This window comes from Clarias gariepinus, chromosome 16, assembly GCF_024256425.1.
Source record: "Clarias gariepinus isolate MV-2021 ecotype Netherlands chromosome 16, CGAR_prim_01v2, whole genome shotgun sequence".
NCBI lineage: Eukaryota > Metazoa > Chordata > Actinopteri > Siluriformes > Clariidae > Clarias > Clarias gariepinus.
Window position 1 is genome coordinate 8015522 of NC_071115.1, and position 19437 is coordinate 8034958.

General features: G+C 38.6%; 1 protein-coding gene across 1 annotated transcript; it reads left to right on the forward strand.

Moving 5' to 3' along the window:
• Positions 1-7819: 7819 nt before the first annotated feature.
• Positions 7820-19339, forward strand: LOC128544586 (polyserase-2-like). The gene is made up of 10 exons (XM_053514803.1): positions 7820-7974; positions 13895-13915; positions 14406-14568; positions 14655-14923; positions 15099-15244; positions 15327-15582; positions 15670-15844; positions 15962-16215; positions 16328-16425; positions 18888-19339. Exons 1-10 carry the CDS (start codon positions 7929-7931, stop codon positions 19299-19301), a joined length of 1842 nt encoding a protein of 613 aa, XP_053370778.1. The 5' UTR covers positions 7820-7928; the 3' UTR covers positions 19302-19339.
• Positions 19340-19437: the final 98 nt, after the last annotated feature.

Here is a 19437-nt window from a genome sequence, read left to right on the forward strand (position 1 = left end):
TCATCATCAGTGAATGATCGGGCCATATCTGTCACGAACTAACCGGAATGATCAGAAGACTTAGCACTTAGCGGTTAGCCCTTTGTAGCGTGGATGGTAAACCCAAACGCGGAAGCACGCGAGTAGGCAGGATAGCCACGCGATTTAGTCTAAGGACTCTCTCGAAAGGGGAGCAAGGGAAAAACACAAATTTAACCCGCGTCCTATAAACACACACTCGAATCAGAAAGTAGACCCAAGAAAAGTGAGTACTCACAAAATGGCAGACAGGCGATCTGAACCAGCATCGGGCGAACTCAATGACTGAGTGATGTGAAGCGCCATCTTGTCTCCTTTTATGCTTCCTGTTTTAGCGACCGTTCTACTTCCGGGTCCTAGTGCCGGTCGCAAAACGGGTGTGTGTGACAATATCCTTTTCCCAAATCTTTCTTGAAGGATTCAAAGGTGAAGAGGTTTCTGATAAAAGGGAGACATACACATAGGAAATTTGACCCTTCAATGCCCCTGGAAGAAGAAGATGATTTTCAACATCAGACAATTCAAAGCGGATTTTGCCCTGTCTCATTTCAGATTGAATAAAATGACGTAACTGGAGAAATTCGAAAAAATCTGTTCTAGGAATCTTATAATCCATTCTAAGTGTCTTGAAAGATTTGACAACATTATCTGTAAATAAATTGGCTAAATTAAAAACACCTTTCTCCAACCAGGACTGAAGGCCAATATTAGCCAAGGAAGCAGGAAAGTCAGGGTTCAAAATGATTGGGGATTGCAAGGTTGAGTTCCCGGGGAGGTGAAGATATTTTTTTACATATTCCCAAGCCAAAAGGGTATTTAATAACAAAAAGTTTTCAGCAACTGGCCGGATCTCCTTAAAATTATTAATAAATGGAAGAGATGTTAATGTTCTCGGGGCACATGCAAGAAATTCAATAGTGACCCACAAAGAGCCTGTATCATTTGAAAACCTTCTAAGCATTTGTTTGATTTGAGCAGCCCAGTAGTAAAGCTGTATGTTGGGCAAAGATCCGCCTCCACACACCCTTGGCCTGAGGAGAGAATTGAATTTAATTCTGGGTTTTTTATTATTCCATATAAACTTACTGATGGCTGTATTCAGACCCTTAAAAAAGTTAGAATTTAAATAACAGGGTATGTACTGAAATAAATAAAGTAAACGGGGAAGCACATTCATTTTAATTGTGCTAATTTCTTTCAAAAAAAGAAATTGGCAAAAAAGTCCACCTATTCATATCCTGTTTGAGTTTTGTCATTAAGGGTGAATAATTCATGGAGAACAAATCCTTTAAGTCAGGGTTGTGAAAGGGACACTGTAATTGATCATTCTGTGGGGCATTTAAAAACATGGCTTGGGATTTCCCCAGGTTTATTTTGTACCCACTATACTGGCTATACTGATTAATTATCTCCAATACCCAAGGAATTGATGATTGTGGCTGCCTCAGGTAAAGAAGGACGCCATCTGCATATTATGATATGCGGTGTTCTGTCCCACCTGCCTCCACGCCCTGGATGCCCCCATGCATGCGAATGCCTTTCTCCAAGAGTTCGATGAACAAGGCGAACAGGAGCGGCTACAGGGGGCATCCCTGACGGCAGCCTCTATGAATTGAAAATTAACCTGATAATAAACTATTAGTGTTAACCACAACTGTTGAATCAGAGTAAAGTTTGACTAGTCTGATAAAGTTAGAGCCCAAATTGAATTTGTCCAATATTTGAAACAAAAATCTCCACTCGACCCTATCAAACGCTTTTTCTGCATTCAGAGATATTATAGTGGCCAGGTCACCATCTGTATTCAACTGATGTATTATATTCAGGAGACGACGTACATTGTCTGAGCCATAGCAAAATTTAACGAATTCAGTCTGATTAGGTTTAATAATCTTAGGCAGAATTCTTTCCAGACGATGAGCCAAAGCCTTGGCCACAATTTTAAAATCTACATTACGTAAACTTATTGGGCAATATGAGGCACAATCCAGTGAGTTCTTTCCCTTTTTAAGAATCAAGCTAATAGAAGCGGTCTTCCAGGAACCTGGAGTAAGACTGTCTTCCAAAAGGTTATCAATTACAGGCATGAAAATAGGAGAGAGCTCGTGCCAAAATTTATTATAAAATTCCAGAGGAAAGCCATCCAACCCTGGCACCTTCCCACTAGGCATAGACTGAATAGCCGCAAAAATTTAAGTTAAGGGTTTCCCCAAGATGTGACCGGTAATCAAAATAAATCTGCCATCAGGATCCTGTTCAGTCTGTTCTAATATAGAAAAAAACACCCTCAAATTGCTTTAAGAAAGAAAAACACCACGAAAACTGACTTAAAGTCCACGCCAATTAGTCAGGGAAGGTCACTTATCCGGAACCTCCAGAAATGTAGTGGCTGATTCAACATTATTGAATAAAATGTTCTTTCCGTTATGTAAACAGCGGAGTTTAGCCGGGTACGCAAAACCCCGGTAAACACCTCGTTCCACCATAGACTTGCACACTGCCCCAAACGCCCGCCGCCTCCGCACAATCTTCGCAGATAAGTCCGGAAAGAAGCGTAATGCGACACCTTTATAGCTGACTTTAGTTTTCTTAGCTGCTTGCAAAACTGCCTCCTTTACCGGGAAACGTAAGAAACGCACAATAACACTTCTCGGCGGTGCGCTCGGTGCAGACTGGGATGGAAGCGGGGCCCTGTGCGCTCTCTCAATCTCAACAGCAGAGAAATCTGCGGGAAGCTGTAACCACACTGGCAACATTTTCTGAAGAAATGCCGTCAGAGGCTCGTTGCCCTCCGCTTTCTCAGGAAGCCCAACAATTCTTAAGGTTTTGCGGCGACCACGGTTCTCCAAGTCATCCACTTTCGCTTGGAGTTGTTCCACGGTCGCGCGCAAGTCGGCCATCTGAGTGCCGTGTGCGCTCCCCGAGTCCTCTAATGCAGAAATCCGCTGCTCAGCAGTACTAAGTCGGGTTTCAGTGTCGGTAACTCGTGCGGTGAGAGCAGCGAAAGAGTTCTCCTGAACTGTTACTGAGGCAGCTATTTTTCCCAGCTGTCCCTCAATACTGTCTAAACGAGTACCAACAGCCCTAATTTCTGTTAAAATTAGCGAGGTGTCCGACTGAAGACCAGCGCCGGCCTCTTCCCCTTCTCCATCATGCGTGGTGGGGTTCTTCTTTTTTTTCTTTACTTTTTTGTGATCTAGTCGCTGTAAAAATAGGAAAGTCTTTATCCCCTCCACTTTCCATTTCTAAATATATTATTGAATAATCACAACGTGGGTAAAAAATAGGGAATAATAAGTAAAATACAGAGTTTCAATGCGTAGCAAAACTCCTAGGCTGCCATCCTGCTTCGGGTCACCTGACCTCCCCCCACTGGATTTCTTAAAGAGAGGCTTAGGAACATCAGAAAGAAGCTGAGATCTGTGAGAAGGCCGTAAAGGCAGGGAGATAAAGAGCCTGAAAGGGCATTTATACCAGGTAATAATTTAACTGAAAAGTGTGTTGATAAAACAAAACACAAATATTATTACTGACAGTATTCCTTGACCTTCTTGTTTTGCATGGAGTGGCTGCACCAAAACTTTTTGAATAATGGCTGCCTTTATATGCAGACAAGATTCTACACCTGCTTAGATGGGAAAATTCTTACTCCAATTCATGTACAAGAAATGACATTGGGTAAAATGATAAATTTTTCTTTTTTATACATTGCACTTTGCAAATATCACTTTTAGAATGTTTTATATTTGGCCACTAAATGCCAAAACTCAGATATGCCAATCCACATCGTGTTGATAATGTGTGTTCCTACAGATGCCAAGGGGGAACTTGCACTGAAACTGCTACCTGAGTGGCTTCAATAAACCTGTAAGTAAAATGCTGGATAAAAGAGCAATGGGCTTAGGACACCCCTGACGAGTTCCCCGCTGAAGGCTGAATGGTTGGGACTGCTGAGCATTTGTCAGAACTGTGGCAATAGGGCTTATATAATAATTTAACCCAAGTGATAAAACTTGGACCAAATTGATTTTTTTTAAAGCCCTAAATAAATACTCCCATTCCACACGATCAAAAGCCTTTTCAGCATCCAAAGAAAGGACACACTCAGGGATCCCCTCTGAAGGTGTGTACAGGATATCCATAAGGCGTCTAATGTTAAAATAAGAAAAACGATTTTTGACAAAACCGGTCTGGTCCTCAGATATAATTGAGGGTATAACATTCTCTAATCTACGAGGGTGATGGAGCCTCATTAAATGACGCGGGCAGCTTACCTTGCTGAAAAGATTCAGATAGAACCGAAGCTAGTTGTGGTGCAAGGTATGAGGAGAATAATAAAAAAAACTCCCCGGGGACTTACCAGATTGCAATAATGAAATAGCTGAAATGATTTCCTCCTGTGATATGGGCCCTTTAATTTTAATTTAGAATCAGGGGACAGTATTGGGATATCTAGTTGAGTCAGGAAATTCTCAACTGAACTATGGTCCTTTGGGAACTCAGAAGTATATAATCGAGAATAAAAAATCCTGAATGCATCATTAATTTTGGAATGATCGATAGTAATGGTACCATCCTCCATCCGAATTTTTGTAATGTGTTGTTGTGCTCTAAATCCTCTTAACTGACTAGCTAAAAGTTTCCCAGATTTGTCACCATGAATGTAAAATTGACTCCTACTCTTTAATAATTGACGTTCGATAACATGTGTTGAGATAAGTTCAAACTTACTTTGCAATTCTACGCGTTTTTTATACAGATCGGGGTTTTTAAATAGAGCATACTGCTGATCAATTTCTTTAATTTGGTAGATTAGATCTTTTCGCTCTTTATATGCCTTCCTTTTCATATTTGCAGTTTATGAAATTATCTGTCCCCTGAGGTAGGCTTTCAGAGCATCCCAAACAGTTAAACATGACACTTCAGGTGTTTCATTTGTGTTTAAGAAAATCTGATCTTCCATAAATTTAACAAAATCATCCTCTATCAGTAATGATGAATTAAAATGCCAATTTTTATTAATCTGAGGTAGATCGGGGATCTTTAGAGACATAAGAACCGGAGCATGATCCGATATCACAATGCTCTGATAAGCACAAGAATTAACCATTGGGATCAAATAATTATCTATGAAGAAATAATCAATTCTGGAGGAAGAATGATGAACATGTGAGAAAAATGAGTATTCTCTCTTTTTTGGATTAAGGAAGCGCCATATGTCAGAAATACCAAAGCTGCAAAGATAGGACTGAAGTAGCGTGGCGGATTTACTCAGAGGTATAGGATTGGGAGATGACCTGTCAAGTGATGGATCTAAACAGCAGTTGAAGTCTCCCCCTAATATGAGAGAGTATGAGCTCAGATCTGGTAGAACAGAGAAGAAATGTTCAAAGAAGGAAACATCATCGTAATTAGGGGCATATAAATTAGCCAACACTACATTAGTATTAAATAACTTCCCTGAAACAATGATATAACGACCATGTATATCCGCAATAATATTATGCTGCTCAAAAGAGATGTTTGGATTAATGAGAATTGAGACACCCCTAGCTTTGGCCTGAAAGGTCGAGTGGTAGTGCTGTCCTCCCCAACGCAACATAAGGCGAGAATTATCGGAACCGCGAATGTGAGTTTCTTGTAAAAATGCGATTGCAGTGTTAAGTTGTTTACGGTGTGAGAGCACCTTCCTTCTCTTGACCGGATGGTTTAAACCCTTAACATTCCAGCTCACAAAGTTTAAAGAACTATTCATTCTCCCTGAGAGGAGATGCAGATAGATAAACATAAATAACACTGAGATGCCTAGCGTCAGCCTTAAAACAGAAGTGTAAAACACAGAGCAACCTATCAAAGATACACCGTGTATACTGAACTAACACAATACTGGCGTTGGAGAACCCCCACCCCTGCCCCCAACCAAACAAAGATAGCTGCTAAGAAACAAAGCAGCAAGCTCTTCCATCCTTCCATTTTCCACCTAACCAATCTTTCTGCCGCTAACCACACCATCTTCTACTCCAACGCAATTTACATAAACTAAGAATTAAATATATAAATAAAACATTTCCCCACTCCAATACTGAAATCTCTCAATAGGAGAAAAACACAAAACAACCCCCCCCCCCACGTCACATTGTAACTCTAAAAAATAAACAAACATGTAAATTACACATAACTAGAAATAGAGAAAATAATAATAGAAAAATAACAACAACTACACGTGTTTAACACAATACTCGTAAAAAAAACGTAAACATGGCTAGATTTAAAGTTAAAAAGGGTACTTTCCTGAGAATTGTAGTATTAAAAAATAAAACTATAGTGCACTACGTAGTTTTCGGCAGACTGTCTGTGTTTCTGCGCCTCTTCCACCGAGCGTAGCCACTTCTTCCGTCCGGTAGAGAGAGTTATCCGGAGCCGTGCTGGATACAGGAGAGAAGGCCGGAGTCCACGGTTGTATAACTCAGTCATAATGTCTCTATACTCGGCTCGCTGGCTTAAAACTTCGGGAGCGTAGTCATCCACGATACGAACCTGCTGACCGCGGTATTCCAGCTTCCCTCTCCGCCGAGCCTCCCGAACCAGAAGGTCTTTAACCTGGTACCGGTGTACACGGAGAATGACCGGCCGAGGTCTCTGACCTGAAGCGGGTTTGGATGTAGGTATGCGGTGGGCTCTGTCAATCTCAGGCGGGGATGGAAGCGTTTCACTCCCAAACACCTTGCACAGAAATTTCGAGAAGAACTCGGTAGGGAGTCCACTCTCAGTACCCTCCGGAAGACCTTCTATGTCTACGACTTTGGCCGTTAACTTAGTGTTACTTTCCCAAAGTCCGGAGCAGATTTCTAGTGAAGGTAAGCGCTGTCCATGGTCCTCTACTTGGGCTTGAATTTGGTCCAGTTTACTTTCTAGTAAACTAAACGAAGATTTAAATTCAGCCGCTAATGCTTCACGATGTTTGTCTAACAGCGCAGAGATAGCCTCGACTGTTAGAGCGGTCGCAGTGTCCTTGTAGCCATTATAGATGAAAAGTAGTTAGCCGTGGGGTAGAGTATAAAGTTATGTACACTAAGGATTTAATTCAGCATTTAAGGACGAGTAAGTGAGTAAAGAAATTAAAAATTGTCGGAGCACCTAACTCACACGTCTACTCCATGTGGCTGCTAACCGGAAGTCCCATAAAAAAATTTTTTTTAATGTTATGACCAGGTTGGAGGCAATCTGCAAATTCACAGATAAACAATAGCACCGTCATAACTCCTTAGATAATTTTAAAACAATTCTTGCATTGTTTGGAGACGTGTGTTAAATGGCAGTTTGTTAAAAACATTTAATTTAAAGAAACTACAGTAAAGAGAAATCTTACCTTACCTAACAATTTTATAAATGTTTAGATTTACATACTGGTATTTGGGAGGTCCCCTTACCCAGAGTGACTTGCATGTGCTTTAAAGTCCTCATAACTAAACATACCAGTACACTGGTTCACTAGGTTACCAGCTAGAAGTAAACACTGTTGGGAAGGGTTATTTTTGTTCTAAAGGACTTCCTTGTGTTGACAGTAATTTTTTTATTTATATATAATAATAAGGACTTAAAATTAAAACTGAAAATTAATTACAACTGAACAGGAACAGAGCGAGAGACAGACAGTAGGAATGTAGAACAACTTGTTGGACAGAAGGCATCAAACATTTTAAGAACTTTGTAATGATTAAACTAATTTCGTATTTGCGTAATCGGACTTTTCACAGTTGTGTTGTATGTGTGTGTGTCTGGGTGTGTATGAGAGAGAGAGAAAAAGTGTGAAAGAGAGAAAAAGAGAATTTAAGGGGTGTGGGTTATGAGCTGATTATTGGTACATGTACGAAAGGAAAGTATACAGTGTTGTTTAAGAGCGTTTAACGATGGTGTTCATGACCTTGTGTGTGATACTCTTAGTCTTGTCCAAAGGTAAGTTCTTAACTCACGCAACATAAGCTTTTGCACTGACATCTAAAATATAAAACTTTTCTATACACCTTTTCTCACAACTGAAACCAAAACTTACTGAGCCTTTTTAAGACTATTAAATTCTATTATAGCCAAAACATGCAATATACTATTACTTTGCATACTAAGTGCTGATTAGTACATAATTTTAGTTACAATGCCTCTGATTTTTTAAAGAGTATTGGAAAGTGCTACCAAATAAAGAAATAAGAAAAAACATAATATCTGTGTGGATATAAATGGAATAAATACCCTTTGTTCCTATTCATAAGCAGATATAGTAGAGAATGTACCACACCTGCCACATAAATAAAAGGTAACACTTTACTAAAAGGTGTACAAATAAGCAATGTAAAATCCTTAACACTAAAACCAGTGGTTCGGTTTAATCTTAGTTAGGAATTGTAATGCTTTAACAAAAGGGTCTCATACTGTACATACATTATATATATATATATATATATATATATATATATATATATATATATATATATTATAAGTCTCATACATAATAGCAAGAAATTTTCCACAATGCCACAGGTACAGTTAAAAAAAGAGGAAAGAATCAGTTAGAGGCTTCAACAACATACATGTGAAACATACATATCATTCCTTTTCAGCAACTGTGTCTGTGGCATTGTGGAACATACAGTATAGGGCTACATACTGTGTATATAGAGCAACATTGCGGAAGATAAAGAGCTATTATGTAAATTTGTTGTAGAGCTTAAGTAATCTCCATAAATGTCATAGTTGTTGTAATCTATTTTTTTAGGCAATTTTTATTCACTAAATGTGCAAAGAACATATATCTGAAAAAACTTTTATATTAATTGATTAAAATAACTTTTCATTATAAAATTTCTATTGTAATTTTTATTTCCATTAACCATAATTATCCAACATGGATCTGACAGATTTCTAAGATGTTGTCACGAACGGGGTGTACTGGCAGATGTTGATCGCCGTGGGCAGAGAGAGCAGGCATAAAGGCAGAGGGGTTGTGTAACTAAAAAAAGTCCTTTAATAATGGTTGTTACAGAAATAAAGACAAAAACAAAGGAACAAACAAACTTAAACAATACTTAATGACATGGGGTTAAACAAGGACTCTCTGGCAGGACAGAGACGAACTGACCCCAACAGGCTCTGATACCTGTTACACTACGTTTAAGCTCTGTAGCGAAACAGGCGGAAGGACTCCTAGCAAACGCTCTGTGGCGAAACACATGACAGGACACACAAACTACGCGTGGAGCTGAAACAGGACACGAGACAGGAGAGACGAGAGAGAGACAAAAAGAGAGACAGGACTAGGGCTAAAGACATGGCAATCAGCTAGACATGGCTTTTAGCTTAACATGGTTAGGGAGCACTTAACTATGGCAGTCAGCTACGCATTCATCTAGCTAAGTGTGTCTTTAGCCCAACATGCACTAAGCTACACTTACCTAATAGCTCAACTCAACACTAGGGAATTGGGGCACAGAAACGGAGGATACCCAGTGGCTAGGCTAGGGGACACTCAAAGGCTCACTGGGAAACTAGGGAGGCGGGAAACACAGAAAGGCTAGAGACACAAAGGGGCTATGGCTAAAAGCATGACAGTGAGCTCAACACAGATTTAGTTAAACACACTCCTAGCCAAACACACACCCATCTACTTACCTGCACTAGCTAAACACACAAGAAAACAGGGGGACAAGAACCACAATACTCACTTCACCACACATGACTGAATCAGCTCCACAAACAGACACACAGAACATATACAGAAAAAGTTGCCAATATGAGAGCCCAAGTCAACTCAACTCAACTCAACTCAACTCAAATCAAATCAAATCAAATCAAATCAAATCAAATCAAATCAAATCAAAATCACCCACACAAATGACAGTAGTTTAACTAATAATGCTCGACCTAGTTTCCCAGACTAAACAGCTATTTATAGATGGGTTAATGGCTACCTCGGCTCAGGTGTGCACTCGCATCACCTGACCGAGGTGCCTTCTGGAAAACTGAGTCAGCCAATAAAAACTACCAAAAAAACCAGCGACCTCTAGTGGTGGTCCCTTACAGATGTTGCTCTTTTTATTCAAAAGCTATATAAAATATACTGTAGTTTGATTGCAGAGGGAATAAATCTTGTTTTTAAATGGTGTAGTATTACACACTCAAATGTACTGTATCTAACCTTAACATTTATACTGATTATACAAACATTGCCTGAAACTCTTTATCAAACAAAACATTACCAGACACAGTAACAAGATAAATAAATATAGCTAAATAAAAATAGAGATACCTTAAAATAAATGGCATTTTTAATGGTTCAGCTCCAAGTAAAACTGCTTTAAGAATGTACGAGCACATCAATACAAAAAAAAAAAAGTATGGGTAAACTGATATCACATTATGGTTACTTTTGATCTTGATAGTTTAGTTTTGAGAATTGATTCTCATCTAAAAAAAATTAATAATAGATAATGCTTCACATTGTAAAGTGATGTTATTAACTTAGTTATGTATACTTTCTCTACTCTCTAAAACGTTCAGAAAGGCGGTAGTCAGGCTATTTCATTCCTTAAAACGAAATTGAGCAAAGATGTACCACAAGTCTGATAAAACATATTAAGTGAGGACAGGACAAGAGAGCAAGGCAAATGTCCTTACATTTGACAAAAGCTTTACAGTGAGGTACGGATTACGCAAGTATTGAGTGAAGTTAATTTTTAATCATTTAACCTGTTATGTGAGGTGAAGAATTTTGCACTGTTTAAGAGTAGTCTGAATTCAGTTACATTGTGACATTTTCAAGTCCTATTTTATGGCATAAGTAACGATTCTGTGCAGCTAGCAGACGGTTGGTTTAGCCTGTTTGTCTGCTCTCTGGCCTGGGCTCTGTGTAGTCACAAATTAACTAGGCCTCTTCCGAGATTGAAGTATACTACTAAAAATTAGAGCAGCACCTTCCTGAGTGGAATGGACACAATTTCGCCCTAACAGGCCAGCTTTCCCCTTAAAGGTCTTCCAATTATCTATTATCTAAAGCCCACATTATTTTCGGAGCACTACCTGGACATCCAGCGGTTCAGCAACCATAACCTGCTGTAGCCATGGCGCCATGTTGCATTGGGATAGGGCCAGAGCATATTATTTAATTGGATATCACCTTCGCTAATTTTAACACCTCTGTAAATTCATTCTTGCTAACCTCTGACTGACAAAGGTGGATATCATTAGCTCCAGCATAAAAACCTATTATGTCATAAAGACCTATGGTTACATGCCATGTCCGGTGCCCTGTCTCCCAGGATACACTTAACCACTGCCGCTGGTGCCCCTAAAGGCCTGGCTAATTTCACGTGCCTCAGTATAGAGTCTCCTATAACCAGAGCTCCTTCAGGTTTCTCAGAGGGTGCATCACTAAGGGAAGCAATTCTGTTGGACATGTGAAGCGCAGAGGAGGTGTGTTCCAGTGGGCTAGCCTTAGCCTTAGCTTTGGCTGAACGAGGATGCCGCAAAGTCGTCACCCACTCGACCGGCTGAAAGGACCCTAATGCCGGAGTCAGGGCCAGGCTATCTCTGCCTGCAGCACCCAGACTATCCACTATAGGAGTTACGCTGCTCTCACACTCTCTAAACCTCTCTAGATGCGCTCCTCTAATGCTAATGTCTTCTCCATGTGAGTCAGAGTGCTAACTAATACACATCTATTACAAACAAAGTTATCACTAATGACGGAGGAAGAATCCTGCACTCCACACACTGAACGAGCTGTATATTAGCCATGGTCACGTACCTGAGTTGGAGAACTTTTGACATACGTAGAATGTGAGGTTAGGAACCAATGTGTATGTTACTATTGAAACATTTAAATGTTTACATTTATAGCCGAATGCTATAAACATACGATATAATGGCACTATTGCAAGTACTATTATATTACCTGAAATTAAAAGGAATTACAACTAAGTTTCTGCAATTGATAACACTAAATTGACAGTCCATTAAGCATAGCCAGACTGCTCTGTGATTTTTAATCTTTATTTAATTTATTTATTTTGTTACATTGGTGAGAATCACAACCCAGCATTATAAAAATTATTATTTTTATTACTGAGATTAATTTAAAATTTAATTTAAGATAAAAAAAATTAAGATAAAATTTTCTATTTTACCTTAACTTGTTTGCCAATAAATTATGTCAATGTGGACCTAAAGCACTCTGTTAGTAGAGTATAAGTCTCAAAAGCAGAAAACTCAATGGCTTCAATTAATAAATATTTATCATGAAAGAGGTCTCTGACTGTGCCACAGCTAAAATAAAAAAAACCTTCCCCCCCATTCATAAGCAGATATAGCAGAGAATGTACCCTAACTGCCACATAAATAAAAAGTAATACTTTATTAGAATTTGTACAAATAAGCAATGTAAAATCCTTACCACTAAAACCAGTAGTTCGGTTTAATCTTAGTTTAGAATTGCGATGCTCCAACAACAGGATCTTATACAAAATAGATAATATTATGTAGCTCATACATAATAGCAAGAAATTCTCCACAATGCCACAGGTACAGTTACAGAAAAGGAAAGAATCAGTTAGATGCTTCAACAACAAACATGTGAAACATACATATCATTCCTTTTCAGCAAATGTATCTGTGGCATTGTGGAACCTACAGTATAGGGCTACATAGAGCTACTTATGTATGTACTTCCAAAACATACAGCTATAATTTTTATGTTTAACCATAATGCTGCTCACTGCAAATAAGCAATCAAAGCAGATTCAATTGAGCCAGTAATAAACGACCCCTGCTTTTGTCAAGCTGTTATTAGGAGGAGATTGCTAGGTAATTAGCAGGAAAGCTATGGAATCCACTCACTTCCTGAGTTGACTGTGTGGTGTAGGTGACACCCAAAACCTGTTCTTAGATGGAGAGAGGAAGTTAGCACAAAAGTATGTTAATTAGCTGTGGTGATATACACCATGGTATAACAAATTATTACAAATTAACAATACAGTGAAACCTTGGATTGCGAGGATGAATCGTTCCAGAAGCATGGTGTTACTGTAGATCAAAGTGGATTCCCCCAAAAGGAATAATTGAAACTCATAAAATTAATTCCACAACCCAAAAATATTCATAAAAAAATAATCAATACAAAATATAAAGTGAAAATAAAACAAATTAACCAGCACTTTACCTTTAAAACGAACCGTGGCAGTACTGATTGAGACCAGAGAAAAGAGAGGAGGAGGAAGTGGGTAAGGAGGCTGTTGTGTAAAATGACTTTCACACACACACCCATGCGATCGCATACACAGGCCGCACAAGCGAGCACACACAGCCCAGCATGCGCGAGCAAGAACACACACACATGCACACACACACTGCCCCGAGCAAGCACACATATAGATATACAAACACAAAATAAAAGATGCTTCACGCACACACATGTGGTCACAGTGTTATAATAAACAGTACACGCGCACGGATGTTGAATATACGAGTGACGCACGTGCACTGAGATTGAGCATGGGAGACGACAATTCCGTAGTGCAAGAGAGAGAAGAACCATTGCCTCAGTTGTGATCATGTGACTCTCGGCGTCAAAATAAGAACCGCATGCGTGCCACATGATACTTAATGATAGTTGGTACTCCTATATCAAGGTTCGTTCATTTATCAGGTCACAATTTATTAAAGATTTTTGCTTGTCTTGTGGAATGCTCGCAAACCAGGTTGGTTGCAATCCAAGGTTCCACTGTATCAGCAAATGATCAGTGGACAAAGCATAATTTAAGATTTTGTTTGTTTATTGAGATAATAATTAATGATTAGCGTGTTACCAAACCATTTTCCTATGTTTCAGGATGCCTCTCTCAACTGGATGGTAAGTTATTCCTTAAATCATTTGAAATATTAAATTACAGTAAAAATGTCATATAGCTTGTCATATAGCTTGCTTCCACTATCTAAAGGTTTCTTCAGTTTGCCGATTTGGTGTAACCCTTGTGAAAGCATTTCATGTTGACCCTAGAGTTGAGTTTACTGTGTCATAATTTTTTTTTTAAGTGGATGCAATAAAGCAAATTAAGGTTAAATTTACCCTTCATTACCCCTGGAATCAAATTGGCCCTTAGGTCACCCTCACCTTTGTTATTATTGGATGTTCCTGTCTTGAATTCCAGTATTTGCTGGTTGCCATGGTATTTCTCTTGGCCAACAAAATATAGTGCCAAGAGCTCTGTTACTTGTATGTATTTCATGGTCAAAAAATTTCAGCCAAAATTAGTACATAAAGGATTTATTGCGACATGTACACAAAAGGACATACTCATCAAATAAATAAGAAATTTTTCTTTTTTTTTTATCTTAATCAGTCTGTGGCATATCTACTCTAAACACCAGGATAGTAGGAGGACAGAATGCTGTTTCTGGGTCTTGGCCTTGGCAAGTCAGTCTGCAAGTGAATGAAAGCCATTTCTGTGGTGGATCCCTCATTAGTAATGGCTGGGTCCTCTCGGCAGCTCACTGCTTTAAAAGGTGTATAGAATAAAAACTGTAGAAGGTTTACAGGAGTTTGACACATAATGTATCAGTGCTAAGCAATGGTTATCTTTATTTTTCAGTTACACATATAATCAAGTGACAGTAAAACTGGGACTGTATTCCCTGGCTGGAAGCAATCCTAACAGTGTCTCAAGATCCCTCGCTGCAGTCTTTGTACATCCGGACTACAACAGTCTAACAGTGGACAACGACCTGTCTCTACTGCAGCTATCTTCTAATGTATCATTCAGTAATTATATCACTCCTGTCTGCATGGCTGCAACAGGGAGCACTTTTAACAATGGCACCCTAACATGGGTTACTGGCTGGGGAGACCTTGGTGTTGAAGGTGAGAATAAAAATTGTTGGTGTAGTTTTTCTTATATACTTAATGTCAAGTAGTGTGAATGAAAAAGTAGAAAATTTTTAGTTTGACTAGAATTTTTTTTATTGAATTTTTAAAACTGCCAGAGAGTCTTGGTTGGGCCTGAAAAAGGTGAATAGTTTTAATTGTGTTTTCTCAGTAAGTCTACCATCTCCTGGGCAATTACAGGAAGTTCAAGTTCCAATTATTGGAAACAGGATGTGTAACTGTTTAAATGGCGTTGGAACTATTAACAATAATATGTTGTGTGCTGGGCTTTTGCAAGGGGGCAAGGACTCGTGTCAGGTATTACCATCATAAGTGATTCACTTTTTGTATTGTAGCCTTTTCTATTTATAAAACATAAATATTTGTCGGCACTGCACAGGGTGACTCTGGAGGTCCACTGGTCATCAAACTGGGCTCTCAGTGGATCCAGGCTGGGATTGTGAGCTTTGGTTATAAATGCGCTTCCCCAAATTCTCCTGGTGTGTATACTAGAGTTTCACGGTATCAGAATTGGGTCAGTCAAACAATCGCCACTAACCGGCCAGGCTTCATCAAATATACATCCAGTGGCACTGATAGTGATCTGCAGGTGTCCTGCAGTGGCTTGCCAAATGTTCCCCCAACTACTGTAACACGTAAGCTTATCTGGACTTTCCTGTTGAAGTTAATGTAACAAAAACATAAATCATAAACACTGCACCAAACATTTCCTTTCTCTTCAGGTGTGGTATGTGGAAGTGGCAAGCTCAATACTCTTTCAGTAGGAACAGGGAGCCTCTTGGCATCTGCTGGTACATGGCCATGGATGGCCAGCCTGCATCTTAACGGTATACATGTTTGTGGTGGAACACTGATAGCCCAGCTGTTTGTCATGAGCTCAGCTGATTGCTTCTCTAGGTAAACAATATGTACAGTATATACATAGTATATAATAGTATGTATAATATATGGTTCTAGGTTAACACTATAATCTTTAGCCAGATATTAAACACATGTTTAACCTTTATTGTACAGCTCAAACAATCCCTCTGACTGGACTGTGAAACTGGGTCGGCTCAATCAGATCGGCTCCAATCCCAACGAGGTCACTGTTGCTGTGGCTGATATCACTTTAAGCACAAGTGACAGCAATAACATTGCAGTGCTAAAGTTGTCTACCACCGCTACTCTTTCCGACTTCATCGAGCCCATATGTCTGAATCTGGGAACTACCAGCTACAATATTGGTACCCAGTGCTGGGCAGCCGGCTGGGGCTCAGGAGGAGGAGGTACAGGTTTATTTTTGTGTGAACACAATAAGAGTCTCATTCTAATAGCAAATGAATTATGCCTGCACTTTAAAAGCTCTTACTAATAATTTCCATACTTTATCTTCTATAGCACAACAAACACTACAGCAGTTCAACAGATCTACAGTGGACTGTGGAAATGCGGCTTCGTCAAGCAGCATCTGCATAGAAGCCATACCATTAGAACAGGTCTTTGAGTTTTTTGTTTTATAAAAAGTATACTGTATACATATATATAAAATAAAAGACCACTGGAATTTACTCCAAAAAACTTCTTTAAGTGGAAGATGGATGATTACAAACCATCAAGCAAAGCTCAACTGTTTGCATTTTTGCACAGTGGTATAAAGTTACTCAACAGCAATGTGAAAAACTGCTGGAGAGCATACCAAAACGCATGGAAGCTGTAATTGCAAATCCGGGTTATTCTATGAGGCGCCGTAAAGGGCTTAAATCAAACTTTACTCATGCACACACATATGAAACACTTGCATACACATATATGAAACACTCACACATACATATATATATATATATATATATATATACTACTAACTGCTCAAACAACCACATATGAAATGCGCGCGCACACACACATACATACTTTCCACACATACATACACACATTTTCCACGCACACACATACATACACACACACACATACATACTTTCCGTGCACGCGCACTAAGCGAACTGTAACGGTGTAGGGAACGAGTGAACAACGGATCTTCAGTTTAGCAGAAAAGAAAATTAATAATTTCCTATAAGTCATTACATATCACTGGAGTGTGAAAAAATTTAACTCGAAAAACAACTTATATTTTTATCATAATTATTATCGAGGACGACATCATATAAATAGGACACAATAATTTACATTTTAATTTATTTAAGAAACCATTCGTATTATATAGGCTATTAATCTGTAAAAATAAATAAATACATCTCCGTACATCATGTAACTTAATCGAATAATTTGATTACGTTACATGATAGCATTGTTTAAGCAGTTAGTAGTACAGTGGAACCTCGGATTATGAGCATAATTCGTTCCAGAAGCAGGCTCGTATTCCAAAACACTCGTAAACCAAATTTAATTTTCCCATAGGAAATAATGGAAACTTAAATTATTTGTTCTACAGCCCAAAAAAATAAATACATAAAAATAATTAATACAAAATATAAAGTAAAAATAAAACAAATTAACCTGTAATTTACCTTAAAAATTTTTTTTAAAAAGTGTTTCCGTTTGTGCACGCAGGGCACACACACACACACACATTAATGGATAGACTGTTTTTAAAACCGTTTAAAAATTAGCAAGGAACATCCCTAGTCATACTTCCGTGAACGCATACTAACGGGATTACTGCTGTAAAGTAAAACAACAACAACAACAACAACAACAACATCTGTAAGGCAGAGAGTTTGTGTGTTTGTTTGGCAACCTGAGAGAAGAGGGGCTGAAGGGGGTTTGCTCGCATTTACAGCCCCCTTCTCTCAGGTTGCCAAACAAACACACAAACTCTCTGCCTTACACAGACACAAACACACACACGCACACTCAAAAACACTGCAAGCACTAAGACCCAGCAGGGAAGACGATAGGTCTCGGCTTAACAGCTCCCCTCCTCTTAGGTTGCCAAACACACAAACTTTTCTCTGTCGCGATTGTTTTTAAAAGTGAGGAGCTGTTTAATTTATTTATTTTTGTTGTTGTTGTTGTTTTACTTTACAGCAGTGATCCCGTTAGTATGCGCTCATGCGAGTGTGACTAGTGATGTTCCTTGCTAATTTTTAAACGGTTTTAAAAATGGTCTCTCCGTGTGCGTGTGTGTATTCACCCAGCAGGAGAGACGATTACCTACAATTCCGCTGCAAGAGAGAGAAAAACCGTTGGCTCACTTGTGATAACGTGACGCTCTGTGTCAAAACAAGAAGCGCCTGCGTGAAACATGATTCTCTGTGCTCGTAAACTAAGACAATGCTCGGTTTTTAAGTCAAAAATATTTAAAAATCGTTGCTCGTCTTACGGAACACTAGTAAACCGTGTTACTCGTAATCCGGGGTTCCACTGTATGTATGTATGTGTGAGTGTTTCATATCTGTGTATGCAAGTGTTTTATATGTGTGTGCATGAGTGAAGTTTGATTTAAGTCTCATATTATTTCACCAAATAATGATTTCCTAATGTTTTTTAGCCAAAGCATTAGTACAATATGTTTACAAATTATTTGCATTTTTTTTATATGAGTTATTAAAACATCACTTGATCTTGGGTTAGTTTAATGTGCTGTGACGATGTCTTTCCTTTAAATATAAATAACAATATAATTAAAAAGAATAGTTATATTTTAAATTTAGGAAAAATATTGTCAGCAGTTCACAAACAAAACTAAACAAAACTGCTCACCTTACCAACCTGTAAGAAAAAAAAAGAAACTGATTACTGACAACAATAGTCAGCAGTTCACAAAAAAAATAACAAAACTGCTCATCCCACTAATACATGCACCCGTAAGAAAAAAAGCTTTTATTTTTTTAAATAAATTAAGAGATTAACAAATAAGAAATTATTTTGCAATGGTGTATATGCAGTTAGCCAATGCACAATGGAAACTGACCAGTTGTTATGTTTTTTTGTTTATCAGACTGAAAGAGGAGGTCCTCTAATGTGTAAGATCGGGCAGATATGGATCCAGATTGCAGTTTTAAACCTCACAAAAAACAGCAAAAACAGCATCACTAAATCTATCAACAGCCTAAACAGCACCACTAATTCTTCTACCAGCTCAAACAGCCCCACTAATTCCACCAACAGCTTAAATGGCAATAGTGGCTCCACTAAAATCTTGTTGGAAGGGTCCCCTCGTGCCACGAATATACAGACCTTTACTTTAACATCTAGCTTCTCAGCTTTCTTGATGTCTGAAGTGGGTTCCTTCCCTCTACCTGCAATATCCAGCAGCACATCTTCTGGCGAAGAGGTTGTGTCATCCCTTTTATTTACCTCAGTCCTTCTAATGTCCCTTCTTGCCCTCATCCAAACCTTGGGGTATGAATAAAGACCTCTAGTAAGCCAATGTAAGTAATTATAAAAATTACACTTACAAAAATAAGTACTAAAAATACACTACATTTCTATTTATTCATCTTTTATTTTTACAGAGAACGCTGTAAGCGAAAGGAAAATAAAACTAC